Below are 26793 nucleotides of genomic sequence, written 5' to 3'. Positions count from 1 at the left end.
CCCCTTTGGGGCAGTACAGGCAGCAGGCTGGATGGCCTGCCCCCCCCCCCCCGAAAGGAACTCTGGTGGCTAGTATAACGAGCCCGTCTGGACACTCTTATCTGGACAGACTGACCCCTGACTTTGTTATATACTAAATCTGGCCTCACTCTGTCCCCTGACCCTAAGCCCATATATCCTGAACAGCCTCTGGGGTCTCCACACCGCCCCCAACCCTGGGAAGTAAAGTAGGGTGGGGAAGCGGCGGGGGGTGGGGGGGTGTTGAGGATCATTCTCAGGCATAGGAAGCAGCAGGAGCAAGTCCACAGGTGGAAGAGGGTCTTGGCTAGTTTATTTTCTCTCTGGAGGGGTCTTCAGGGAGAGCAGTCCCGGCTGCTCAGGCTGTGGAGAGAGAGTAGGGTCAGGGCCCGGCTTAGCCCAGAGGACCTCAGGGCTGGAGGTCAGGGAGCCGATGCCCCGGTGGGGAGCTGGGAGGGTCCATTCCAGGGCGGGCCAAGAGGGGAAGGGTGGGGTGAGGCAAGGGGGGATCCGCACCAGGTGGGAAGGAGTGGCTCTTGTTGAACGGTGGCTGGGAAGGGTTCTGGTCTGAGTCTGAGTCCGAGTCCCAGGAGGGGAACAGAGGGCTCAGGCATCGGTGCCCCTTGTAGCCTGCAGGAGGGACAGGTGCAATTCTGGCCTTTTACCCACGAGCCCTGAATGTGACCCTTGAGTGGCATCATGATCAGGGGCCAGTGGCCCTTGATTATGCCACTTGAATGTGACCCAACACGATACCAAAGTATGACCTCAGTGACCCCTGAATTTTACCCCACTGATCTTTTAAAAAGATCCCAGTGACCCTGAGTGACCCCTGGATGGAAATCCTTAATACGACCCTAGAACAAGATCCAACAGATGTGGCCCCCGAACACGGCCTCTGAACGTGACCTCTATGTGTGTAACTGGAGAAGGAACCCCCCACACCTCCCCCCTCCCCAGAGGGCATCTCATCCCCCTCACCCCTGAGGTTCCAGGCCCTGGGGCAGCCCCCTGCGGACATGGTGAAGCCATCAAAGGAGTTCTCCAGCAAGTGCACGGCAGACCTGCAGGGAGATGGGGAGGTGGGGGCCCTGGCGGACTCCAGGCTGCTCAGGGCTGGGGCAGGAGGGCCATGGTGGGGACACGGGTAGAGGTGAGTCCTGGGAGGAGAGGGACGTCTGGACTCAGGTGGGTTCCGGGTTCTGGTGGTCGCTGCTTGATCTGACTGGTGGGAGGGCGGGGGGGGGGGCGGTGAGGGTCAGGAGTCAGAGGTTAGGTGGGAGCAGGGCGTCACCATATGTCACTCAGCTCCTTTTGGAGGTCATCCCTCCAGGAGCCACTGCCTCCTGGTGGCATCTCCTCAGTCTCCGGCCAGTGGGAGGTCTCATGCCCCTGCTGCTTCATCTTGGTCAGGACCTGGGGCCGAGGTGGGGGTGGGGGGCGGGGGATGTTAGTTAGTACAATAGCACTAACAATGGCCATGGTGAAAAACGCTCACTGTGTATTACACGTCAGGCTGCCCTCAAAGTGTTTAACATTCGGTTCATGCAGCAACTCCTTCAGGTAGGGATGGACTGTTATGCCCGTTATCTGGATGGGGAAACTGAGGCCCAGAGAGACGAAGCGGTTTGACCACAGTCACATAGCAGTAAGTGGCGGAGCTGAGATTTGAACCCAGACCTTCCAGCCCCAGTCCTATGGAGGAGGCCGACAGAGATTCCCCCTGCCCCCAACTCCCACAGGGTCCCGTCCTCTCCGCTCACCTTGCGGCACTTCGCCTGTGTCTTCTGCACCTTCTGGATGTTCATGAGGTTCTCCGCGATCTCGTCCTCCTGAGCCTCTGTAGGGGGGAGGGGACTCAGGGGGGCCAGAGCTGCAGAAGGACCCCCCCCCCCCCCGGCTGTGGGCTCCGGGCACTCACGGAGCTTCTGATAGATGAAGGTCACCTCCTCCCGCACCAGTTCCAGCTCCTCCCACAGGAACTTCTTGCTGAGGGGACAGTGCAGCCCAGACCCACGGTCCCTGCTCAGCCTTCGGCCTCCTATTTCCTGGCCTTCTGCCCTCCCGTTTGCCAGCCTGACTCCTCAAGCCTCCAGCTCCCATGGTCCCATCTGGTCAACCACCCCCCCGCACCTCCCCCAGGGTCTGCCCCTTCCCGCAACCTGCCAGCCCACTTTGCCCCTCCTACGGCTACTCCCCCACCTCCAGTCCTTCCCCCTCGTCCTCGCCTCCTGACCTCCGGCCTCCCGTTGCCTCAGCCTCTTGCTGCCTGGCCTCCGTCTCCCGCCTTCTGCCCCTCTGGCCTCCCATACTCTACTCCCATACCCTCAGCCTCTCCTCCCTCCGGTTTCCCAGGTCACCTCCAGTTTCCTGGTCCCCTGCTCTCTCTCCCCATCCCATCTCCAGCTTCCTGTCCTCCCTGCCTTCTGGCCTCCAGCTTCCCACACACCCCTCCCCCCACCATTGCTTCACTGCCTCCTCATCCCCTCGTCTGTCCCCCAAGCCTTCCAGAGTCCTAGTGCCCCTTACTCAGGCCTCTCCCACCCGCCTCACCCCACCTTCGGTTCCTTCCCCCCACAGCCGTCTCCCACCTGCCCTCCTGACGATGCCCACCTGTCCCGGATCTCCTGGGCCAGCAGCTGCAGACAGCGAGTGGTGCGGGCCCTCTGTACCTCCTCACTGTCACGCAGGGTCCTCTGCAGCCCTTGCAGGCCCTGAGCCAGGGCCCCATACAGCTCCTGCCGTCCCTGCTCCACGCCCCACTTGTGTCGCTCCTTCTCTGCCTGGCGGCTCACGGGGCTCAGCACCTCTGCAGATGAGACTGGACTGAGCCCCCTCCACGCCTGCGCCCAGCTTTGAACCCAGCTTGCCCTATCCCTGGCCAGACCCTGACCCTGACCCTGACCCTAGACTCGCCCAACTTCTTTCACCTTGGGCTAACCCAGCTGCCCTCAACAGGACCAGCCCCCAGCCTGACTTTGACCCTTGGCCGGTCCTCACCTTCAAGCTGTCGCATCTTGATTTGCTGCAGGCAGCTCTCCTTCTCCAACATGGTCACGGAGTGGTTTAGGAACTCGAAAGCCTGCGGGGAAGAGGTCGGGCTTGGGGACAGGGGCAGGGAGCGGGAGAACAGGGCCAGAGGTTGCTGAGGGCGGGGCGGAGGTGGCTCACACCTCGGTCTGGGCCCGTAGCTGGCTCTTGAGTGACTCCAGCTCGCATCGCAGGTGCTTCTGGGAGTCAGGAATCATCACGGTGGACTTCACTACGAGCAGAGGTAAGAGTCAGCCGCGGCCAGGAGGGGTGGGGGCGGGGGCGAGGTGGGGTCAGGGGTCAGCAGAAACTCAGGCGAGAGCGAGGGGCAGGGGCAAAGTCAAGAGCTAGGGTCTGTGGAGGCGGAGGGAGAGAGGCAGGCGTGCGGGACAAGGTCAGGGGCAAAACTCCAGCTGATGCTGGGGCAGGGATAAGCGGCCAGCAATGGCGTGGCTCCTCCCAGGCCAGGGCAGGGGGTGGAGGTAGGACCCGGCAGATCTTCCACACACGGTCGTGTTGGGAGGGAGGTTTCTCACCTTTGGCTTTGGGAGAGCTGGCCTCCAAGGGCTTCTAGGAAACAGGGACATGAGGGCAGTAGAGAGTCATCTCTGTGTTTCTCCTTGCTCACCCCAACCCATCGTGTGTGGGGCTGGGCGTGAGTTGGGTCTGCTGAGTGCTGGGGGTCCCGGACCCTGCGTGCAGGCAAAGCTGCCGCTATGCACCTGTGCGCACCACCGCCCACCCCACCCCCACCCCCCGACCGGCCCACACACGGTCAGAGGTATACTCGTGTGGCTTGTCCCCTACTTGCGCACGCCCGGGGGCTGCCCCTGTATGACAGCACACGCCTGCAGAGCCCCGTCCCTGGCTTGGGCTCAGGCAACGGCCCTCCTCCTTAGGGGCAAATGACATAGGCCATGCCTGTAGGGAGCTCCAGCAGCCCCGAAGCACAACACGCATGATCACTGAAACACAGCTACAGCCACACAAGCTCGGACACAGCCATGCCCGCCAGGTGGTAACACCCAGGGCATCCACCCGCCTCCATCTCCGACGCACGACCACAACCACCACCATAGACACAATCACAGACAAGACCCCACAAAGAAACAATCGTGCGTCCCTTCCATTCATCCCTTCGTCCACTCATTTAAGACATTTCTGGGGCGCCTGGGTGGCTCAGTCGGTTGAGGGTCCGACTTTGGCTCGGGTCATGATCTCGCGGTCTGTGAGTTCGAGCCCCGTGTCGGGCTCTGTGCTGACAGCTCAGAGCCTGGAGCCTGCTTCAGATTGTCTCCCACTCTCTCTGCCCCTCCCCCACTCATCCTCTGCCTCTCTCTGTCTCAGAAATAAATAAACATTAAAAAAAAAAAAAAAGACATTTTTAGTGTGGGCCGGCTGAGCACCGGGTGCTGTTCTGGGTGCTGAAGACACACATCTTGAGGAGGACCCGTCCCCCTCCCCCATGGCTCCCTCCCTAAGTCCCGGAGCAGTAGACTGTGGTGTGGCCAGGAAGGGTTTCCCCGGGTGGGGGTGACCTTAGCGATGCTCTGATGCCTCTTCAGGTCCTGGTCATTACACTGCTCCTGTGAGTCTGGGCTCTGGATGAGAGGAGACCCACACGACTGAGGCCCTGAGTCCCTCCCAGGCCTCCAGTCTATACTCCGCACTGTGTTCTCAGAAGCAGCTGGCCCCAAGATCTCTGGCTCTGGGGTCCTGGACCAGTGAATTGTATAGTCCAAGGTCTTGTCTGAGGAAGAGTCTGAACAGAGGGTGGGGTGGGAGAATGAGGGGGTGAGGGCTTCCTGGGGCCCACCCAGAGCCCTCCAGCCCCTCCCAGCTCCCCAGCCCTAGGGAAGTGCCTCAACAAACCCCAGTACTTGTCACACTTCCCGTTAGCAGGCACACACACGTTGGAGGGTAAGGGAGATGAGGAGCAGGGCAGAGAGTAGTCAGGGTCCTGGAGTAGGCCAGCCAGGAGAGGGTCGCTTCAACAAGGGGGGGACACGGGGCTGCCCTGAGACCAGCCCCCATGTCCTGACACCCCCAGACCTCCCCTAATACCCCAGAGAGGCCTCAGCCCTGAACCCAAGGCCTCCCAGTTGTGGCAGGAGCAGAAGCTGGATGAAAGATGATTCCAGCCCCAGCCACTGGCTGGGTAGTGAGAAGGATCCAGAAGACCCCCCCACAGGAGAAAGTGAGGCCTCAGAAGAGCCTAAAAGCAAAAAAAGGATCTTGGCATTGGGCACTAAAGGAAGGGCATTCCCAGCAGGGAAGAGCGTGTTGCAAAAACATGGAGGTGTGGAACCGCGTGCTCTGTGCTGGTAAATTCAGGATGGCTAAGGTAGGGTCCAAGAGGAAGCGGGAGGTTAGCAGGGCAGCTCAAGCAAGGCACTGAAAGCCAAGCAGGGAAGTTTAAAAACACAGCTCTGGGTCTCACATTCATGCCCCCTGTTCAACATTCCAGTGTTGTCAGGGCTGGTACAGGTGGAGACCTGGGGCAGGTCTGCCTGGAAAAACTCCCAGGTGAAAGGCATTCTGTCCTGAGTCACATTCAGCCAAAAAGCCCACACTCCAGGGCTTTTCCTTCTGCCCTTGCTGGGCTGGCTGGTGCCCTTCCTCTGGCCCAGTCCTCCTAAAAGACTCCTCTATGCCCTTCACAACTCTACTCAGCATTTGCTTTGTAAAATCTTCCTCAGTCTTTTTTTTTTTTTTTTTTAAGCTCATATTTTCTGAGCACCGCACTGAGTGCTGGGCACCACCATAAGCACTCACTGGGTCTTTATACCCATTTTGCGATATAGGAGCTTTTCTTCTGCCCGAAATGTTCTAGGCTACCCCTTCAAGAATCACTGTCTCGGGAGGCCCGCACTTCCAGAGGCAGTAGAGCATGATGATTAAGCGAGGAGACTCTCCAGCTGGGTGGCCTGGGTTCGAATCCTAGCTCTGCCCCTTCCTGGCTGTGTGATGTTGGAGAGTTATTGAACCTCTCTCCATGCCTCGGCGTCCCCAGCTATAAAAATGGGATGTCATACTATCCACCTTGCTGGGTTATTGTGATTAAGTAAATTAATCTCTGCCAGTGCCTGACATACAGTAGTGGGCAACTGTCCTCCCACGTCACGCTGAGAACCTGGGAAACCATAGGAGCCCTGGGAGGCTTGAAGGGAAAAAGGAAAGATGCATTTCTGAGCCCCAACTGCGGGCAGGTCCCCAGTCGAGCCCCCCTCCCTTCCCCATAACCTTCCTCCTACCCCTCCCACATCATCTGTTTCTCCCGCTGTCCCCGGGAGAGTTCTTGGGGGAAGGGGGCGGGGTCATTAGCCTGAGCCCCGCCCTCCGGACCGAGACTCCTGCGCCCTCCTGGCTCCCTACCCCCTTCCACCCCCACCTACCACATACCACCTGCTCATGCTCTCCCCTCAGGGACCGCAAAGCCAGTCCCCAGCTGTGACGCTGAAATTTGATCCCGTGGGGACACCATCGCATTAAAACGCGCAAAGCCTAAAGGTAGAGTCACAGAGAGGGGTGTGGCTGACATTTTAGCTCCGCCCCCTCCGATGCAGCCAAAGGCCTCATTGGCGCCTTCCTGCTTCCGCCGATCTTAGGAGCCGCGGTGTAATTGGATAAAATCTAGTCGACGGGGCGGGATTCCAGGCTGGTTTCCGCTAATCGATTAGTCAATATCTAAGAGGGTGGTGCGGGGGGGGGGGGGGCGGCAGATCTAAGATCCAATTGGCTTCGGACTTCGCTGGGAGGCGGGATGAATTCTTGAGAGGTGGCTGACGAGGTCTGCGGGCCACCTAGGAGCGCGGGAGTGAGGTAGCAAGCCCAGGCCACCTGCCCTACGAGATACGGCCTGGGTGCCTCTGTTCTCGGACTCCTGGGTGCTGCGGGTTGAGGTCTGGGTGCAGTGGTAGGGTCGGTCTCCTCGGGATGAGATTTGAGGTTTCCCAGGATTCGACGGGATCTCCGGGGGTGCTATGGGGATCTTCGTAGTGATATCCGGGATCCTGAGATGAGAACAGGGGTCTTTACTGTCAGAATTAGGTCCCTGAGCTGATTGGGGGGAATCACTAGGAAGACCTCTGAATACCCAGGGCTGTGAATTTGTACTCCTGGGCCTAACTGAAATTTTCAGCTTTCGGAGGCGGCGTGGATGCTGGGGTCCAGAGAGCCTGAGATCTTGAAGGCTGACATTTGGAGAGATGGGGTTGGAGGTCGTCACAGGACTGTTCTGGGTCCTCCCCACTCCCATTCCCCGGGCTGGTATCCCTCGATCTCTGCTGGGTTGGCGGTGACCCTGGCCTTGAGCAGGCTCACAGGCTGAAGGCCATGGGGCAAAGGTAAAATTCTGAGCCACCCGGTGCCTCTTTCCCAGGCCTGCAGGATGGAGGAAAGTGGGAGTCCAGGAAGCCTGATTAAGATGGTCCATCTACTGGTCTTGTCAGGGGCCTGGGGCATGCAAATGTGGGTGACCTTCGTCTCAGGTAGGCACCCTCCACCTGGACATCATGGGTGCCCGGGGTGGAGACAGGAATGGGGGGGGGGGACCTGGAACCGTCCTAACAGGTGTGTGGTCCCTTGTACCCCACAGGCTTCCTGCTTTTCCGAAGCCTTCCCCGACATACCTTCGGCCTCGTGCAGAGCAAACTCTTCCCTTTCTACTTTCACATCTCCATGGGCTGTGCCTTCATCAACCTCTGCATCTTGGCTCCACAACATGCCTGGGCTCAGCTCACATTCTGGGAAGCCAGCCAGGTATGCGGGCTTGGGCTCCACTGCCCTCTGGAGACTCGTTCCCAAGACCCCACTGAGCACCTATGGCTATACCTTTGTGAGAACTAAAAACAAAAACAAAAACAAAAAACAAGCCACGGCACCTTCCTGGTGGGTACAAAGCTGGGCTCTGGATACCCTTGAGCAGTGCACAGCCTGCACAACCATCGCTAGTAGCCCTGTCTATCCCCCAGCGCCTCTTTGCTGGCTGCTGCTGCCTCTCTTTTCCCTGGCTAGGCCTGTTGCCAAGTTGTGGTGACTCAGCTGGGTTGGGGCAGTGACCCCAGCTCATTGTTTAAAAACCAGCCCGACTGGGAATTTACAGTTCCCCACTCCCATCCACACTTTTTCCCAGCCACAAGGCAGGGAACCATCTCTGCATCTCATATTTCTCTATCCTGCCCTCCCCCTGCCCCCCCCATTATGTTCCGCAGCTGTAGGCAGGTGAGGCCTGACAAAGGTTTCCAGAATAATCCCACTGAGACAGGGTAGGACTATCTGTAACTAGAATTTACAGGACTTTCTCTTCGCTCCCTGTGGGCCCAGTCTCGGCTTCTGAAGTCTGGGCGGGGTTCACAGAGGAGATGGACCCCGTCTTAGTCTCTCTTTGGTGGGGGGGGAAGGTTATGGTGTTCTGTCTCTGTTTGGGAAAGAGAGGTTCTGCCCTGAGATGCCCCCAGTTTGGGGGAACAGGAAGGGAGGAGACAAGGCTGTGTTGTGGAAACTTCCAGTCTGGGTATCGGAGGAGGAGAGGCTCAGAAGGTGTTGGGGGGAACAGAGGAGACAGTGATAGAGCCTTTCCTTAGGAGCTGCTGGCCTCAAGGGTTTGAGAGCCAGGGCTCCGTTTGGGGCCTCTAGACTGGGTTCGGGGAAGGAGAGGGAGGCCTTCGCTTTGACCTAATGCTGTCTCCCACCCCCCTCTGGGCTTCTAAGGACGCAGGGGGACCCCTCCTGCCTCCTGCGCATGACTCACCTTGCCCTTCCACCACCCCGCCAGCTCTTCCTGCTGTTCCTGAGCCTCACGCTGTCCACCATCAACGCCCGCTGGCTAGAGCCCCGCACCACGGCCGCCATGTGGGCCCTGCACGCGGTGGAGAAGGAGCGGGGCCTGGGCGGGGAGGTGCCCGGCAGCCACCAGGGCCCCGACCCCTACCGCCAGCTGCGGGGACAGGACCCCAAGTACGGTGTCCTCCGCCAGATCTTTTTCCGCTACCACGGCCTGTCCTCCATGTGCAACCTGGGCTGCGTCCTGAGCAACGGGCTGTGTCTGGCGGGCCTCGCCCTGGGCCTCAGCAGCCTGTAGCACCCGCTGCCTCTCTGGCCCTGCTGAGGGCCCCGGTGTCAATAAACACTTCTTTGGAAACGGCTGCTGTCATTTTTCTCCCAACCGGAAAGCTGGCAGAGGCGGGGGCCAGGGTAGAGCTTCGCTACCTCCTTCACGTGGCCTGATGATTCGGGATGTTACCATCACAGCCCCCAAGCTCTTCCCATAACAGGGCCCATTGACTGGGCTCCTCCGTGTGCCGGACACGGCACTGACCGTTGCACAAACCGTGTCTTATTGTAACAATGGCTGGTTCTGATCCCTAGGGAACAATCGTATTTCCCGCCCCCCCCCCCCCGCCCCGACATCGGGGACGGCCACAGGACTTGCCAAAGCCACGGAAATGTGAAGAGTCACGGGCGTGGGAGCCCGTGCACGGTTAGCCACATTTTCCCCTTCACCACAGTGACCAGGGCGAGTGAGAAGCACGCTTTGGATGTTGAGTGCCATGGAGATTTGGGGACTGCTTGTCACTGATCCCACGCGGCCCTTCCTGAATCGTGCGTGCCCGACCGGCCCGTGATAGCCCTGAGAGGGAGCCACTACTGTTCCTGGAAGCAACAGGGGACCCGGAGAAGTGGCTTCAGGTGCAGTTACTGGGGTATGGATCCCAGCAAAGCCTGCAGATCCTCTCATGGCTTGAAGAAAATCTCTGGGGCCTCAGCTGGGCCTGGATGCCAAGTGTGTCCCGCAAGGGACTGCCCGGCTCTGAACCTCCATTTCCTTATCTGTAAAAGGTTTTAATTCTAAGGGCCCGGAAGTGTATTTCGCAGGGACTAGCGGGCTTTAGGGTCAGGGTTTGCACTTTACAAGCACTGTCACCGATCAGAGCCTTCACACAGCGCTGTGCGGTAGGGACTCTTGTTATGGACCCCTGGACGGTTGGGGAACCAGGCCCGCGGGGTTAAGGAACACGTCCAAAGTGGAACAGAACTAGACATTGATGGAGCGGGGATTCGAACCCGACTCCAGAATCCACGCTCTTCACTTCTGTGCACGTAGTAGGCGCTCTACGTATAGTTAGGAAAAATGAGAAGTTTATTGGTGACGGGAGGGCTCTAGACCGCTCCAAGCCTAGGGCCGCTTCCAGCCTCTGCTACCCCCTCCCCGCCGCCTCACGGCGCCGGCTTTTACAAGCCCCGCCCCGGACTCGGCCCCGCCCCCCCTCTCCCGGGAGCGGCCCCTCCTCCCCCGCCTGGGCGGAGCCGGCGCGGGATCCGGGTGGCTGCGGGCAGCGGCGGTGGCCTCGGCGGCGGCTTGAGGGGTCGGCGTCGGGGCGGGGGCCGGGCCGCAGCGAGTTCGGAGGACGAACGCCCGCGGGGAGCGCCTCCGCCACGCGAGGTGACCCCTTCGGAGGGAGCGTAGCCTGCCCCGTACATCCGCTTCCCAGCAGGTCTGGGGGGCCGGGGGTTAGAGGGAGGGCCCGGGGCCCCGGGAACAAAGGCGAGCGGAGGGGGAACGCCTCTTCCCTCGCCCCCACCCAGCTGGGCTCCCCGGGGAGCGCTAGTGGGGCGCGGGCGGGGCGGAGAGTCCAGCTGGGAACCGGAGATGGGACCATATGGTGATGGGAGGAAGCTCCTGAGCCCCCCTGCACCGGCGGGGGCGCCCCGAATCCAGCAGAGGGACAAGGCCAGGCCCTCCGGGGACCCCCATCTAGTGCCAGGCGTGAGCGAGGGTGGGCAGATGGTCAGGAAGAGGTGGCACAGGCTGACAGGTGGGCTGGGGCTGGGGGGTGGGGTAAGGGCCCCAGCCTGGCGGCCCTGCCCAGCATGGGGAAAGGTTTCCTGCCACTTGTCTTCCCCTCCTCGAACTCGTTCTCCCGGAACACCGGGTGGGGCCCCGAGGGCTGGGCAGGAAAGCGCACAGGTTCGGTCCTCTTTTAAAATGGAAAAAAGCCCCACAGGCAGTTGAGAAATAGCTTTGCTAAGGGTTCCTCTGCCCGGGTGCCTTCCTTTCAACCAGGCCTCCTGGATCGCCTCCTTGTGTGGCTCAGGGAGTAGCCATAGACAGCTGGGGAAACTGAGGCCTAGGGAGGCAGTGAGGGCTGAGGGAGGGTCCCTGATGCAGCTGAAGCAGCCCAGCTGCGGGGACAGATTGCCAGGAAAGGCAGGATCAGGGGTGGAGGGGTGGTGGTAGGGTTCTTATTGTGTGGCTTCCTTGGAGTTGGGGACTGTCACTGCAGCCTCTGCAGGCTGGGGCTGGGGCCCGGGTGAGTCAGCCCTGCCCGGAGGGAGACGGGCCCACCCCTTTGACAAACAGAAGGTGGCAGTACCCATTTGGGGGTAGATCTGGGCTTTAAGCCTGGACTGTGTCCACTGAAATCCCCCCTCCCCGTGGAGGTCAGGGAGGGGGTTAAACCCGGCTTTGGAGGGGGTGTCACGGCAGGTGTCCCTGCCAAAGTCAACACCCAGGCCCGGGAGTGGGGTGGGGGGGGCTCTATCCACCAGCTGGCAGGCCCCCCTCCCCCCCATCTCACACCTGGGCCCAGCCAGCTGCTCACTGTGGGGCAAAGTCCACACCTGCGCCTTCTGCAGGGTCTGGTTCCTCAGTGGCCACAGGAGGCATTCCATGTGCCCCCTACAACCTGGGCCCTTGCACTTGATAAACGTCCCCATTTTCCAGACGAGGACACTGAGGCCCACGGACAGCAAGTGACGCGTCGGAGGCCGCTTAGCCTCCAAGTGGCAGAGGGAGGATTTGAATCCAGGTCTGGTGTATACACCGCAGCCATTCCTGGTGTTTTATTGTTCTGCGGGGCGACAGCCCTTCCGCCCCCAGCAGGCTCTCTGCCAAGATGGCATCGGCCGGAGACCCCCCCACAGGCCCACGGGATGCAGCAGACCAGAACTTCGACTACATGTTTAAGCTGCTACTTATCGGCAACAGCAGCGTGGGCAAGACGTCCTTCCTGTTCCGCTACGCGGACGACTCCTTCACACCTGCCTTCGTCAGCACCGTGGGCATTGACTTCAAGGTCAAGACGGTCTATCGCCATGACAAGAGGATCAAGCTGCAGATCTGGGTGGGCCGGGCGGCTGTTGTGGGTCTGTGGCGAAGGACGGGAGTCTGTCTGCGGGCCGGGAGGGCCTGGGGTTCCTCCGAGGATGTCCATGATAGGGCGTGGGGCTGTGGGGAGGGGTCCAGGGTTGGGGAGGGGGCTTGGGGTAGAGGTGAAGAGGAGGGGGATAGTATCTATGAGATGAATTCATCAAGATGAGGGGGGTAGGCCCTGCCCTGTGGGGTCTGAGGGGCAGACAGTGCCCATCCAAGGCAGGTTAGATGTCCTGGTGACCAGCGGGGCAGAGGTTTGGGTACCATCGCAGGGGCGAGCCCAAAGTCCCCCCGCTGAGCCTCTGCGCTCTTCGGAGATGCTCTCCCTCCCAGCGAGGCTGCTGGTGATGATTGTCATGGTGTTGAGCCCCGGGGTGTCTGCGTCAAGACGGCGCTCTCTGACCCTGGTCGCCACGTTGGTCTTGGAGACGAGGTCGAGGGAGCTTACGAGTCTGTGGGAGGCACTGACGCCTCCGACTGGCAATTCCTCAGGGGCAGGGCCACGTCTTCCGGCAGACCGGGGCTATGAGCACGGGGTGGTGCCCCGCTTGGGACCCTGCAGGGGTGGGGTGGGGAGCAGAGTAGCACCTAGCCGCCTGACCCTGCTGTGTTCCTAGGACACGGCGGGCCAGGAGCGCTACCGCACGATCACCACGGCCTACTACCGCGGCGCCATGGGCTTCCTGCTCATGTATGATGTTGCCAACCAGGAGTCCTTCACCGCTGTGCAGGACTGGTGAGTGCTTGCTGACCACTGACACCCTGACCTTCGCCCTCTCCCCCTGACCCTCGATCTCTAGCCTAATGGCCCCCAAACTCCACAGGGCCACTCAGATCAAGACCTACTCCTGGGACAACGCGCAGGTCATCCTCGTGGGGAACAAGTGCGACCTGGAGGATGAGCGTGTTGTGCCTACCGAGGACGGCCGGAGGCTCGCTGATGACCTTGGTTAGTGCCCAGCCTGGGCCCCAGGCCCCGGACCCCTCAGACCAAACCCCAGTCCCCGCCCTTGGGTTCCAGGTCCAACCGCAGTCAGCAACCCTTTGCCCTTTGAGGATCTGCTAGGAAAAATACCCATATGTGCGACACCTTCCGCATTTAATTTCAGAGAATTCGGTTACAGGTATTCCCCACCTCCCTGCCGCAAAACACTCCTGGAAATGTATCCTACAAACGTGCCACGCATGTGGGAAGTGGCAAGGATATCGAGTCACAGCGCTGTTGGCAGGAGGGGAACCTCGGTAACCTCTTAAATGTTTCACGGTGGGGGAAGCAGCCAAACATAAAGTATAGTCACATTGTGGAATACTACACAGCTGTGAAAAAGGGCGAGCACTTTCCTTATGCTCTGCTCTGGTAAGATCTCTGGGCTATATGCTTACTGTGGAAAAATGGGCTTGGCCGCTTCCTTTAGTCTGCGGCTCAGCAAGTGTTGTTGTTGTCATTTTTTAACTTTACTTATCTATTTTTTACATTTTATTTAATGTTTATTTATTCTTTTTTTTTTAATTTTTTTTTCAACGTTTATTTATTTTTGGGACAGAGAGAGACAGAGCATGAACGGGGGAGGGGCAGAGAGAGAGGGAGACACAGAATCGGAAACAGGCTCCAGGCTCTGAGCCATCAGCCCAGAGCCTGACGCGGGGCTCGAACTCACGGACCGCGAGATCGTGACCTGGCTGAAGTCGGACGCTTAACCGACTGCGCCACCCAGACGCCCCTAATGTTTATTTATTCTTGAAAGAGAGAGAGAGAGACAGAGTGTGAGCAGGGGAGGGGCAGAGAGAGAGGGAGACACAGAATCCGAAGCAGGCTCCAGGCTCCAAGCTGTCAGCTCAGAGCCCCTCACGGGGCTTGAACTCCCGAACCGCGAGATCATGACCAGAGCTGAAGTCAGATGCTTAACTGACTGAGCCACCCAGGTGCCCCTGTTTTTAATTTTTTTTAATGTTTTATTTATTTCTGAGAGAGAGAGGGAGACAGAGCGTGAGCAGGGGAGGGGCAGAGAGAGAGAGAGAGATAGGGAGACACAAAATCCCAAGCAGGCTCCAAACTCTGAGCGGTCAGCATAGAGCCCGACCCAGGGCTCTAACTCACGAACTGTGAGATCGTGACCTGAGCCGGAGTCTGATGCTTTAACTGACTGAGCCACCCAGGCGCCCCTTACGTAGGCTTCAAGCCCAGCGTGGAGCCCAGCACAGGGCTTAGACTCACAACCCTGAGAGATCATGACCTGAGCCGAAATCTAGACTTGGACACCTGAGCCACCCAGGTGCCCCATCAGCCAATCTTTTCTTAAAGGGCCAGATAGGAAATATTTTCAGCCTTAGGGTCTCTGTCGCCCCTCAGCTCTGTTTGAAAGCTACCACAGAAAATAACTGAATGAGTGAGTGTGACTGTCATCGAAACTTTGTTTATAAAAACAGGCAATGGGCCAGATCTTGCCTGTGACTTAAAGGTTTCTGACCCCTGCATTAGTGTATAAAAAGGGTAAGAATGAGAATATATATTTATGTTTGCCTGAAGAAACTCCGGGAGGATACAAAGGATCTAGTCACAACAGTGATCTGTGTGTGTCCGAGAACTGGGGGCCAGGGTACAAGGTGGAAGGAGGGCTTTTTCAGCCTACCTTTTTGAATCAGGTAAATGGAAATTTAAGCTCAAAGGGAATCTGGCCTGGAGTATTCTAGTATCCTAAGCCCTGCCTAGGACTCCCGTTGCAGGAGACGGTGTGACCACTGTAAGGGAAGGTGGGTTAAGGACCCAGACTCAGGAGCTAGAACCCCATTATGCAACCCACTAGCTGTGTGACCTTGGACACATCGCCCCCCCTCTCTGTGCTTCCATTTCTCCATCTGGGAAACAGAGTGAAAACTGTGCCTACTTCCTAGCGCTGTTAGAAAGATGAAATAAGCCAACACCGGCCCCGTTTGAACGTTAACTCGTATTATTTCTCGATCGGTTTGTGCTCTTGTGTTGGTGACTTCAGCCCTCTGGGCCCGCACTCCCTCTTGTGTGAAGTGGATTTAGTAACAGCCTCACCACGTCAAGTTGTCGCGGGGGTTAAATGAGTTACGACCTACGAAGCAGGTATCACAGCCGGGCACGCACGTAGAATGTATCGTAATCTCAGCTAGCGTGATTGTGAACTATTATTGATGCTTTGTACAAAAAACTCTAGGCACCTTATAACAACCTGCAAATCCTAAAGTAGTTACTATCTGGCCCTTTACAGAGAAAGGTCAGGGACCCCGGACTAGAACGGTTTTCTCTCTCTCTCTCTTTTTAATTATAGCTCTGTCATTTTTAATTTTTTTTTAATGTTTATTTATTTTTGAGAGACACAGAGAAACAGAGCACAAGCGGGGGAGGGGCAGAGAGACAGAATCCGAAGCAGGCTCCAGACTCTGAACTGTCAGCACAGAGCTCGATGTGGGGCTCAAACCCACAAACCGTGAGATCATGACCTGAGCCGAAGTCAGACGCTTAACCAACTGAGCCACCTGGGCGCCCCTCTCTCTCTCTCTCTCTCTCTCTTTTTTTTTCTTCTTACCATCTGTTTGTTGGACAAACTGGGTCTTTGTTCTATGGAATATTTCCCATTTGAGATTTGCCTCTTTGCTCCCTTGCGGTGTCATTTAACCTGCTCCTTTGTTCCCTGTGTTTTCTGGAAGCTCTGGCTTTGGCTCTCAATTGCAGGTATGCTGGGGAGTCAGCTTTTGCTGCTGGGGACTAGATCCCCAATTTGCCCGGAACCGGGAAAAATCAGCTATGACCCAGCCATGGGCTGGAACACTTGGGGATGTTGCCCACACCTTGCAGAGAACATCTAGTTGGGGGGGGGGGTGTCTGACCTGGCATTAAGTTTCAAATATTGACATACAGAGCAGGAGGCAGAATTTGACCCCAGTTTTGTAGGGAAAAGAATACACACATGGGGTACCTGGATGGCTCAGCGGTTAAGCGTCCGACTCTTGATTGCGGTTCAGGTCAAGATCTCACGGTTCGTGAGTTCAAGCCCTGCGTCGGGCTCTGTGCTGACAGCGCGGACCCTGCTTGGGATTCTCTCCCTCTCTCTTCTCCCTGCCCCTCGCCTGCTTGCACTCTCTCTCTCGAAACTTAAAAAAATAAAAAAAACCACACGCGCAAGCACGCACACATGCGCACACATACCCCCTGCAGACCCAACCCCAATGATTGTGTATTTATGTTAAAAAAAATATATAGCGGAAAGCTAAATATCAAGACACCAATAGTAAGTGTTTCTCAATGATAAAATCACAGGTAGCTTTTCTGTCTTGGTAGTTTTCAGGAGTTTCTAACTTCTTCGGCGGATTTCTCCACTGAATATTTATAATCAGCAAAAAAAAGTATTAAAAAAAACCCTAAGATTGTTGGAGACAGAGCTGCACGCAGATAAGGAAATGCCAGTCTTGCTTAGGAGGACAGTGGAGTGACACTTATGATCACGAGGCTTGGAGTAAGAGATCTGAGTTCATGCCCTGCCTCTGTCATTCGTTCGTTCGTTCATTCATTCATTCATTCATTCAGCAAGTAGTTTCTGAGCACCTGCTCTGGGCCAGGCACCAGACGAGGCATACAGAAATCCTGCCACCTTGGAGCTGGTATTCCAGTAGCGGAGACAGATAGTAAATGGGTAATTACACACGTAATTACTTAATTACAATTACATTTTTACAGTGCGGCATGACAGGTGCTGGGAGAGAGGCCTGTTAGCCCGGTGCTGTGTGCATAGTATGGTGGGTGTTTGAATCCCTGGCCCAACTTGGCAGGTGTGGTGGGTGCGGACATATCGGGGACCCCTAGGCAGAGCCTGAGCCAGCCTTCCGGGGTGCGGAAAGCCTTGTCATGTACGTGTACGCCCTTATTTTTAGGTTGACAGCCCGCTTTTTGTAGCCGAGGGACGACAGGCAAGTCCCCAAAGTATATTTACTACCTTCCACGTTTGGGAGGACCAGTTTCGTTTTGTTTTGTTTTTTGTTTTTTTTTTGTTTTTTTTTTTTCAACGTTTATTTATTTTTGGGACAGAGAGAGACAGAGCATGAACGGGGGAGGGGCAGAGCGAGAGGGAGACACAGAATCGGAAACAGGCTCCAGGCTCCGAGCCATCAGCCCAGAGCCCGACGCGGGGCTCGAACTCACGGACCGCGAGATCGTGACCTGGCTGAAGTCGGACGCTTAACCGACTGCGCCACCCAGGCGCCCCTGTTTTTTGTTTTTCAAGTTTATTTATTTATTTTGAGAGAAAGAGAGAGGGAACAGGGGAGGGGCAGAGAGAGAAGGAGAGAGAGGATCGCAAGCAGGCTCCACACTGTCAGCACAGAGCCCGACATGGGGCTCAAACCCCCGAACCGTGAGATCACGACCTGAGCCAAAAATCAAAAGTCGGATGCTTAACCGACTGAGCCACCCAGGTGCCCCAGGACAAGCTTTTTTAAAATGAGAGACAGGTATGCTGGTCACTCTGATGCTAAGAATATATTCAGGGACACTTGGCTGGCTCAGTTGGTAGAGCATACGACTCTTGATCTTAGACTTGTAAGTTCGAACCCACGTGAGGTGTCGAGATTACTTTAAAAATAAAATCCTAGGGGCGCCTGGGTGGCGCAGTCGGTTAAGCGTCCGACTTCAGCTCAGGTCACGATCTCGCGGTCCGTGAGTTCGAGCCCCGCGTCGGGCTCTGGGCTGATGGCTCAGAGCCTGGAGCCTGTTTCCGATTCCGTGTCTCCCTCTCTCTCTGCCCCTCCCCCGTTCATGCTCTGTCTCTCTCTGTCCCAAAAATAAATAAACGTTGAAAAAAAAAATTTAAAAATAAAATCCTAAAAAAAAAATCCTGGGGGGCCCGGGTGGCTCAGTCGCTTAAGCATCTGACTTCGGCTCAGGTCATGATCTCATGGTTCATGGATTCAAGCCCCGCATCGGCCTCTGTGTCTCCCTCTCTCTCTGCCCCTCGCCCACTCATGCTCTGTCTCTCTGTTCCTCTAAAATGAATAAATGTTAAAAAATATATATATATAAAGGACCCTCGTGTCCTCCTCCCCAGAAGGACTCAACCAACGTGTCTTCCCTCCTGAGGCCCAAGGTGGGACCGTGGGGATATTTATCATCATTTATTTATTTAGATCTAAAATATGTATTTCGTGTTTCTTAACTATCGTCACTTAAGCCAGGCGGCCTGGGTGTGAATCCCAGCTCTGCCGTGTGATACCTTTGGATGAGTGGCTTTTCCTCTCTGTGCCTTGGTTTCCTCATTTGTAAAACGGACTCTAATAGCATGAACCTCAGAGCATCATGAAATGAGTCAGTTTGCAGAAAATGCTGAGAAAAGCGCTTACCATAGTAAGGATGATGTCAGCACTGCTTATTATTATTATTATTATTGTTGTTGTTATTTAGTATTATCCTTATTACCATCTTTAGCCCGTTCTGTGGGTCAAGAACGGTATGCATCGCATACACCCCTGGGAAACCTGCCGTTCCTTACGTGCCTGCTGGCCACCAGAACGTCACCTGCGGCCACTGCTCTGTGACAAGGAGATTCTTAGAATAGTCCCCACGGGGGGCTGCCGCCACAGGTCTTATCAGCATCAGCGTCGTTCCCATCCTACCGATGAGCAAACTGAGGCTTCGAGAGGTCGAGGCGCTCAGCCAAGGTCCCACGGCTGCACGAAGGGCAGACCTGGGCTCGGAAGCCATGTTTGGGTGATGCCACAGCCCGGGCTTACTGGTGTTCCCACCCTGTGTCCATCCAGGTTTCGAGTTCTTCGAGGCCAGTGCCAAAGAGAACATCAACGTGAAGCAGGTCTTCGAGCGCCTGGTGGACGTCATCTGTGAGAAGATGAATGAGTCCCTAGAACCCAGCTCCGGCCCGGGCAGCAATGGGAAAGGCCCGGCCTTGGGGGACACCCCACCCCCCGAGCCGAGCGGTTGCAGCTGCTAGAGATGGTCCCCAACCCCTGTCCACCCCTTCCTGCCTCGGCAGGGACTGTGACCGAGGCATGAGCCACAAGGGCTGTTGCTAAGCTCAGGGCACCCCCTTCCCTCCCCCCAGCTGTCAGCCGCCCCGACTCCCGCATGGCTCATCTTCTCGCCATGGCCGCCAACTTGCCCAAAGCAGCCTTATCATGAGCTCCAGACCCTGGGGACTCTGCACGGCAGGCGGGGTCTGGGGATGTTGACGTGCGCGAGCTTGCTGCCTTTCAACCATTTTAATGGAGGGAGCAAGGGCGGCCTGTCCCACCCCGTCTGGAGGAGGGGCATCCACAGTGCCTTCTGGGTTAGAACTGTTGTTCTCGTCCATTCTGTGTTGGGCGTTGCCTGGAATTCACAAGCTGGTTCGTTCGTCTTCTTCCTCCTGCGGTGTGAGTCCTCAGAGTTCACCCTCGGAGATGTGGAAGGCGACTCCTTTCTCAGGGTCCCCCGGGGTGGTCCCAAGCCTGCCCGTGAACCTCCTCAGACCTCAAGCTTCCAAGGCGGGGAGGTGATTCTCGCCCGCACAGACCCTTCCCTTCTGGCCTGCAGATCGGCTGCCTGTGAACACAGTATTAAAGCAGGTTTTCCCATTGTAAAGGGACAGGAAGTCAGAGCCCCACCCCCCAGCACCCCCCCTGCCCCCCCCGCCGGCTTCAGGGACCCCAGAAGTGCCTTCTGAGCTTCCCCAGTATTCCACATCACCCACAACCCTGCCACTGTTTTATTCTATTCGCTAGATCTCTGATCCCTGGATTGAATTCTAGAATTATGGGCCGCATCAGGCTGGGCAGAGAATGGCCCAACCCTGGGTGTTCCTGCCTGGGACTTTTTGCCAGGAGTTAGCCTCAGAGCCAGGAGCCCCGGCCCTCCTGCCCATACCTGCCTCTCCCAGACCCCGTTTGCCTGGCGATGTTTTAAGCAAGGTCTTTCCACATCCTACATCCTGCTAGAAAAGGAAATTGAGCAATGTTCCTATAGCCTGCTCTTGCTGGCGGCTTGCCGACGGAAGGACTTGGGCTCTTCCCCATCGAGGACCCTTGAGGACCCAGAGTCCATTTCCTGAGTCACATCAGTGGTGGGGCCCAGTGATGTGATGCTTCCTACAAATGGAGGCGTCCCTCTAAGGGAGGCTTTAGGGTTGGGCAGAAGAGGCAAGAAGGCAGCGTTGTGCAATGGTTATTGCCACATGGGATTCGCAGATACAGCTCGGGAGGGGCAGGCTGATGGGGGTGGGCTGGAAATCAGTCTCCCCGGTTGACTGGGGTCCCCAGCCAGCAGGGAGGCTCCTGCTGGGAGGTTATGTGCAGTTTGAGGATCTACATCTTGACCTCCATCCCCCACCCCAACTCAGTGTCCCTCCTACCCCCCGAAGTCCGAACTCCGGTGGCATGGCGCCTGTTTGGGCCCCGGCACACCAACTAACCTCCCATAACTTGACAGGCCCTGTGAGGATGGCCTGAACAGATGGTTCGTATTCCACTCCCAGCCCCTGACACCAAAATGACTTCCTGGAGCCTTAAAGATCTCAGCCTCCTCCTGCTGGAAGTTCAACTTAGCTCTTCCCTTTATAGAAGCTGTGGATCGAATTTCTTTCTAGAGGGCCCCGTTCATCCCATTGCCGAGGGCTGCCCTTAGAGCTTTCAAAGCGAGGGTAGCTTTGTAAGCCAACACATCAGACAACAGGGGTGAGACGGACAAGTTTCTGGAAACACGCACAGCGAGTTTGGGGAACGTTGGGGGCAGGAGTCAAAAATGTTAGTTGCTCTAGCGTAAAAGAGAAATTAAGGCAGCTAGGAAAAAGCCTGTTAAGATGCATCATGGTCTATCAAGAGTGTGTCAGCCAGCCCATTTTCTCAGGCTGCTGCCAGAAAACAAAAAAAAAACAAAACAAAACAGTGGACCAGACTGCTATTATTTAAAGGGACGGACCAACCTGTGTCTCGTACCTGACGTGGGCTAAGCCTTGTGTTTACACAAGATTTTTGAACAGTTCAGCTTTGAGTAGCCCTGAGACAGCGAGCTGCCTCTGGGTTTTCTCAAGACTAGGTTTATGTAGGAGAGGGATTTTTTTTTCCTTTTTTGGCTTGTTTCTTCTAAAAATAATGCAAGTGGTTATTTTATAATTTTAGGTGGGAGGCTTAACTCGCGATGGTCTCTGGGGAACCGCAACCAATGTCCTCGAAGATCACGGGCAGGGGGACGGAGATTTGTTGAGTTTTACAAACAAAAACGAAGCCAAACGCTGCGGGAAAGCCGCTTCTCCGGGGAGAGTGGAGTCGGGAGAGGCCACGAACCGGCTTCTCGCCTCCATCCCGAAACACTACGGAGGGAGCGCTCGGCTCGGTCATTTGTATTACTGGATGTGGTTCTCCTGTGTAAGCGATTCTTTGATGTCCACTCGGCAAGACGAGCACTTTTATCCACAAGAGAAAATAAAGCCGTTATGCCCAGATGCCCTTGTTCTTGTATTTCCATTAGTGAAACGTGGTTTCCAGGAAGAGAGGGGTTGAATCAGCCAAGTAGATGCTTGGTCGAGGGCCGTGCGTTCTGCGGCAGAACCTGAATCAGGCTAGAGAGGCTCGGGTCTGGGGCTGCCTCTAACCAAGGTTCGTGCCCACCACCTGGGCCCTGGAAAGTTTGCTGTGTGGTGGGGAGGGGTGGGGGGGGCGGGGTAAGACATCTGTCCTCCCCGCTGCAGCCAGAGGGAGCCCGTGAATAGCCGGGTCGAGGCAGATTGCTCCTCTCCTCAGAACCCTCCATGGCTCCCACTCAGAGTAAATGCCTAAGTCTTCCTTGCGGCTCACAAGGTCCTGCATGATCTGACCTGTCACTTCCCTTCCCTCAGCTCTTCCCACCTGCCCCCCACATTTGCAATGCTGCAGTGACATTGGCCTTGCTGCTATTTGAACACACCAGGCCCCTGCCCCAGGGCCTTTGCACTGGCCATGCCCCCTGCCTGAAGTCAAATGGCTCCTCTCACTCAAGCCCTCTTTGTGCAAATCTCACCTTCTCATTGACCCCCTCTCCCTCTTCCCTCCCTCCCCGCGTTTAGTGCTGTAACCTCTCTGCAGCATTTTTTTTTTAATTTTTTTTGAATGTTTGCTTATTTTTGAGAGACAGAGACAGAGTGCTAGCGGGGGAGGGGCAGAGAGAGAGGGTCTCTGCAGCATTTCTAATGTCCGTTTCCCTGTGTCCCTCTCCACATAGCCCCTAGAATGGAAACCGCTATACAATTTACTTATTTAATGTAAACAAGCGCCTCTTTCAATACAATGACAGTTCCTCAAACGCAGGGATTTTTAAAAATTTTTCGCCACCACCCCCAGCTCATTTCCTGTTTGACAGAATAAAAAAGAAATATTAGATCTTTGTCCTGGGGTTCCTGGCACACAGCTCCTAACGCCCTTGGGATCTCTGGAGTGATAAGAGTGTGTTTTGTATGCTTCGGGATGGAGGCTGGTCTCCAGAAAGAACAAGCCAAGACGAGAGGGTGGGAACTCTGAGCCCAGACCCTGACCTCCGGGGAGGGGAGACAGGCCCGAGCTGGAGATCGAGTTCATCCCCAGTGGCCAATTAAGGGGCTAGGGAGGTGGGGGGCGCCCCTGGAGAGGACACAGAGGCCCCGCGCCCCTTCTCCATACCTTGCCCGGTGCGTCTTTTCCATTAGGCTGTTCCTGATTTGTACCCTTTCATCATTTGGGACACCAGGGTGGCTCAGTCCATTAAGCTTCTGACTTTTTTTTTTAATTTTTTTTTTCAACGTTTATTTATTTTTGGGACAGAGAGAGACAGAGCATGAACGGGGGAGGGGCAGAGAGAGAGGGAGACACAGAACCGGAAACAGGCTCCAGGCTCTGAGCCGTCAGCCCAGAGCCCGACGCGGGGCTCGAACTCCCGGACCGCGAGATCGTGACCTGGCTGAAGTCGGACGCTTAACCGACTGCGCCACCCAGGCGCCCCTAAGCTTCTGACTCTTGATCGCAGCTCAGGTCTTGATCCCTCAGGGTTGTGAGTTCGAGCCCCGCGTCGGGCTCTGTGCTGACAGCTCAGAGCCTGGAGCCCGCTTCGGATTCTGTGTCTCCCTCTCTCTCTCTGCCCCTCCCCTGCTCGCACTCTGTCTCTGTCTCTCTCTCTCAAACACAAACAAAACATTAAAAAAAAATTTTTTTTAAGTGCCTAATTAACAATAGTAACTGACAAACTTACTGAGTTCTGTGAGTCATTCTAATTGTGAAGCCTGAAAGGGAAGGGGGATCGTCGGAACCCTCTGCCTGGGGCTGGGGGCCAAGTCAGACAGTATAGGTCACCTGGGGACCCAATCCTTGTAACCGGTGTCTGAAGTGGGGGCAGTCTCGTGGGACTGAGTCCTTACCATTTTTGGTATCTGCCTCAAACTCCGGGTAGTGTCGGAATTGAACTCTAGGACACCCAGTTGGTCCCTGGAGAGAATTGTTTGTTGTGAAACCCCTACACGTGCACGCGCGCGCGGTGCCAGAAGTGTTGTGAGTAAAAACGGTTCATTTGTGACTTAACAGCAAGCACGCCACAGATGTTTGTTGAGTGAATGTATGAACTGCAGGGCTCAAGAGTGAGCTGGGTCCAGGGACTTGCACACCGTCCCAGGATTCTCGGCCGCTCCCAGTGCCTTTGCTCTGCAACCTTGCCCTCACGAGGCGAGGTGAGCTTCATGGGAGCTGGGCACCGTATCCAAAGTCCCCAAGCCGAGCATCCTTGACCAGCTTGGGTCCCTTGCCTGAACCAGAACATGGGACAGAAAGCTGGAACATTCTGATTGGCTGACTGAGACCACTTGCCCGACAGGCTTAGGGATGGAAATCGGAGAGGTGGGCTGGCTCCAGAGGAAAGTGGGAGCCTCCTTTCCTGAAGTGGGAAGTGATTGCGGCAATAACAAATACCACACGTGCTCATATTATCTTTCTCCAAATCCCCCCAAAGGAAGGATGGAAAGATGAGAGAAACCGCCATTTTGGAATCCCCAGTGACAGAACTGGTCCAGGTGGCTGAGGTCATTGGATGAAGCCCTTCGCTTATTGATTCTCCTCAATGACCGTAGCCACCCCCTTAGAATCGTCTGGTAAATGTAAGAGTCCCCAGCCCGATCCAATCCAATTCAATCAGAGTCCCAGGCCCCCGCCCAATCCAATCAAACCAGAAGGTGGAGAGGGGGTGCAGGCTTGGGTATTTTGTGAAAGCTTCCAGGAGGTTCTAAGGGACAGCCAGGGCTGGCAACAAGTGACTTACAGGAAATATGGGGGAGGGAGGAAGAAGATAAAGGGACCACAACAGCACTGAGGAGTCAATCCAGAAGGCACGGCATTCCCCAGTATTCCCCGCTCTTTCTGCCACAAATCGAAGGTTGGTGGGACTGGAGACGAGGAGGAAGAACCCGGAACAGCGGTTTTCTGCGCATGTTCTGGAGCACCGGCTGGGAACCTGCTTGGAATTCAGAGCCCTGGGTCCCACTCCGGATCTGGAGTCAGAAGCCCTGGAGGTGGGGCCGCCGGCCTCTGGGCTTGAACAGAATATTCAGAGGATTTTAACGCACGCTCTAATTTGAGTAAAAGGGATTTAGGAGACATGACAAGAAGACATGATGTGTGCACATTATTTGGATCCGATTCAAAGAAACCAAATGTGTAAGTCCTGGGGATGTAACGTACAGCATGCGGGCTGTAATTGATAATACCCTAATTCATATTTGAAAGTTACTAAGACAGCACATCTCAAAAGTTCTCATGGGGCGTCTGGGTGGCTCAGTCGGTTAGGCATCTGACTTCGGCTCAGGTCATGATCTCGCGGTCCGTGGGTTCGAGCCCCGCTTCCGGCTCTGTGCTGACAGCTCGGAGCCTGGAGCCTGCTTCCGATTCTGTGTCTCCCTCTCTCTCTGCCCCTCCCTTGCTCACGCTCTGTCTGTCCGTCTCTCTCTTTCTCTCTCAAAAATAAATGGGTATTTGGTTTAACATGGGAATTTGGGGGGACACAAACATTTAGTCAGGTGCGATGAGAGCATTGGGGTTGACGCAAATGTACGCACTTTAGAGATGTGTACTGAAGTACGAAGGGGGAAATGACATTGTCCGGGATCCGTTTTTAAATACTTCCTCAAGGGGAAAAAGGAATCATGAAGCAAACCTGTTGGGCTCTTGGTGATTGTTGAATCCGGGTGATGGGGATATAAGAGTTTTTTTGGACAAGTTCTTTTGTTTTTTGTGAATATTTAAGATTTTCTTTCACAGACTGGGGACCTGGGTGACTCAGTCGGTTGAGCGTCCAACTTGGGCTCAGGTCATGATCTCGAGGTTCGTGAGTTTGAGCCCCGAGTCGGGCTCTCTGCTGTCGGCACACAGCCCGCCTCAGATCCTCTGTCCCCCTCTCTCTGCCCCACCCCTGCTTGCACTCTCTCAAAAATAAATAAACGTTGAAAAACAGATTTTTTTCCACAAAATAATTGAAAAAACAAGACAATTTCATGAGAAGGAGGCCGTGTTATCCCTTTTAGGCCCTTGGGGCTAAAATCACTGCCAGTTGGTGTAAAAAAAAATGGAAGGAAAAAGGGGTCAGGCTAACAGTGCTTTCCCAAATCTTTTATTACCAATCTCCCTTCCAAAAAGCAGTGAGTGCCACAGAGAAACAATGAGGCAAAATCTCCAGCAGCCCGGTGGGCCAGATGGCCTGTCCCCAGGTCTGTCAGCCTAGTTTGATGAATAGAAGCAAAGTGGAAAGAATTCCTGGCAGCTGGGAGGGGAGAAGAAAGAAATATTGAACCAGGGGCACCTGGGAGGGTCCGTCGGTTGAGCGTCAGACTCTTAGTTTCGGCTCAGGGCATGATCTCGCAGTCCATGAGTTCGAGCCCCGAGTCGGGCTCTGCACTGGCTTGGGATTCTCTCTCTCTCTTTGCCCCTCCCCTGCTCGCTCACTCTCTCTCTCTCTCTCTCTCTCTCTCACACACACACACACACACTCAAAATAAATAAATAAACTTAAAAAAAAAAGAAAGAGATATTGAACAAACTTGAGGGACCTCTGGAACCCAAATCAAATTGGAGACACTGACAACGGAAGCATCTTCTTCCAGAAAAGTAAAGGGCAGGGTTTGACAAAGAGCTGAAGGTCCCTCATGGTCAGGCTGGAGCGACTTTGCTCTGTTTACACAATCAGTCTTAGAAGCAGAAAGTGGAGGCCTTTCATCATGAGCGTTGGTCGTTTTCCCCTTGTTTCCCACCTATCTTCACTCTCTTCCGCTCTGCCCTGGGTCCTGCAAACTACATTTCCCAGAACCTCCTGCCCTTCCACTTCCTGTTAGCTTTGGCCAATAGGAAACACCTTCAGGAGATGGGAGAGGCTGGAGGAAAAGTTGGAGTATTTCTTCCCCACTCCCTCCTTTCTTCTGCCCATCCTGAGCCCTCCAAGACTGCAGCCATAGGTCGGATGGCCCCTCTTCTCCTACCCCTTCAGACTTAGGAGAAGTAAAAAGCTCCCCATGTTGCCAGCCTCTCGGTGCCTCATCCCTCGTTTTTCTTAACCCTGCCCGCACCTCAGCAAGGAAGCCCCTGAAAACTCCTTTTTTTCTTTTTTA

At 55.8% G+C, this 26793-nt stretch overlaps 3 protein-coding genes and 1 long non-coding RNA gene across 7 annotated transcripts; 2 read left to right on the top strand and 2 right to left on the bottom strand.

The window, feature by feature from the left end:
- Positions 1-305: 305 nt before the first annotated feature.
- Positions 306-4054, bottom strand: CCDC159 (coiled-coil domain containing 159). Its single transcript, XM_047094546.1, has 11 exons — positions 4037-4054; positions 3585-3618; positions 3192-3280; positions 3019-3100; positions 2632-2827; positions 1940-2007; positions 1782-1858; positions 1313-1434; positions 1000-1082; positions 535-648; positions 306-381 (listed from the first exon to the last, which is right to left on the bottom strand). Exons 1-11 carry the CDS (start codon positions 4052-4054, stop codon positions 377-379), a joined length of 888 nt encoding a protein of 295 aa, XP_046950502.1. The 3' UTR covers positions 306-376.
- Positions 4055-4390: 336 nt separating this feature from the next.
- Positions 4391-6539, bottom strand: LOC124524335 (uncharacterized). The gene is made up of 3 exons (XR_006965218.1): positions 6451-6539; positions 4921-5008; positions 4391-4810 (listed from the first exon to the last, which is right to left on the bottom strand). It is a non-coding gene; the product is annotated as an uncharacterized LOC124524335 (long non-coding RNA).
- Positions 6540-6786: 247 nt separating this feature from the next.
- TMEM205 (transmembrane protein 205) lies at positions 6787-9190 on the top strand. 2 transcript variants are annotated; one of them, XM_047096021.1, is made up of 4 exons: positions 6787-6870; positions 7430-7538; positions 7646-7809; positions 8825-9190. In XM_047096021.1, exons 2-4 carry the CDS (start codon positions 7439-7441, stop codon positions 9128-9130), a joined length of 570 nt encoding a protein of 189 aa, XP_046951977.1. In that variant the 5' UTR covers positions 6787-6870; positions 7430-7438; the 3' UTR covers positions 9131-9190. The 2 variants fall into 2 exon arrangements, with proteins under 2 accessions (XP_046951977.1, XP_046951978.1); XM_047096022.1 differs by lacking the exon at positions 6787-6870 and adding an exon at positions 6879-6950.
- A 1189-nt stretch (positions 9191-10379) lies between these two features.
- On the top strand, positions 10380-21648 carry RAB3D (RAB3D, member RAS oncogene family). 3 transcript variants are annotated; one of them, XM_047095659.1, is made up of 5 exons: positions 10380-10544; positions 11933-12173; positions 12820-12938; positions 13027-13151; positions 18977-21648. In XM_047095659.1, exons 2-5 carry the CDS (start codon positions 11946-11948, stop codon positions 19162-19164), a joined length of 660 nt encoding a protein of 219 aa, XP_046951615.1. In that variant the 5' UTR covers positions 10380-10544; positions 11933-11945; the 3' UTR covers positions 19165-21648. The 3 variants fall into 3 exon arrangements, with proteins under 3 accessions (XP_046951615.1, XP_046951614.1, XP_046951613.1); XM_047095658.1 differs by having other exon boundaries at positions 10381-10492; positions 11915-12173; XM_047095657.1 differs by having other exon boundaries at positions 10381-10544; positions 11915-12173.
- Positions 21649-26793: the final 5145 nt, after the last annotated feature.

The sequence above is a fragment of the Lynx rufus genome, unplaced genomic scaffold, assembly GCF_022079265.1.
Source record: "Lynx rufus isolate CCGP_SWC_20201006 ecotype Redwood Valley unplaced genomic scaffold, mLynRuf1.p SCAF_4, whole genome shotgun sequence".
Lineage (NCBI taxonomy): Eukaryota > Metazoa > Chordata > Mammalia > Carnivora > Felidae > Lynx > Lynx rufus.
The sequence above is the reverse complement of the archived record's forward strand: the minus strand, read 5'-3'. Positions and strand labels throughout refer to the sequence as shown.

Excerpts from the sequence above, each read along its gene's own strand:
- TMEM205 (XM_047096021.1), top strand. The coding sequence starts at position 7,439 with ATGGAGGAAAGTGGGAGTCCAGGAAGCCTGATTAAGATGGTCCATCTA. Across the intron at positions 7,539-7,645 it reads GTGGGTGACCTTCGTCTCAG|GCTTCCTGCTTTTCCGAAGC; the intron begins GTAGGCACCCTC and ends TGTACCCCACAG. Across the intron at positions 7,810-8,824 it reads CATTCTGGGAAGCCAGCCAG|CTCTTCCTGCTGTTCCTGAG; the intron begins GTATGCGGGCTT and ends CCACCCCGCCAG.
- RAB3D (XM_047095659.1), top strand. The coding sequence starts at position 11,946 with ATGGCATCGGCCGGAGACCCCCCCACAGGCCCACGGGATGCAGCAGAC. Across the intron at positions 12,939-13,026 it reads TTCACCGCTGTGCAGGACTG|GGCCACTCAGATCAAGACCT; the intron begins GTGAGTGCTTGC and ends CAAACTCCACAG. Across the intron at positions 13,152-18,976 it reads GAGGCTCGCTGATGACCTTG|GTTTCGAGTTCTTCGAGGCC; the intron begins GTTAGTGCCCAG and ends GTGTCCATCCAG.
- CCDC159 (XM_047094546.1), bottom strand. Across the intron at positions 3,101-3,191 it reads AGCTACGGGCCCAGACCGAG|GCTTTCGAGTTCCTAAACCA; the intron begins GTGTGAGCCACC and ends TCTTCCCCGCAG. Across the intron at positions 1,083-1,312 it reads AAGGAGCTGAGTGACATATG|GTCTGCCGTGCACTTGCTGG; the intron begins GTGACGCCCTGC and ends ATCTCCCTGCAG.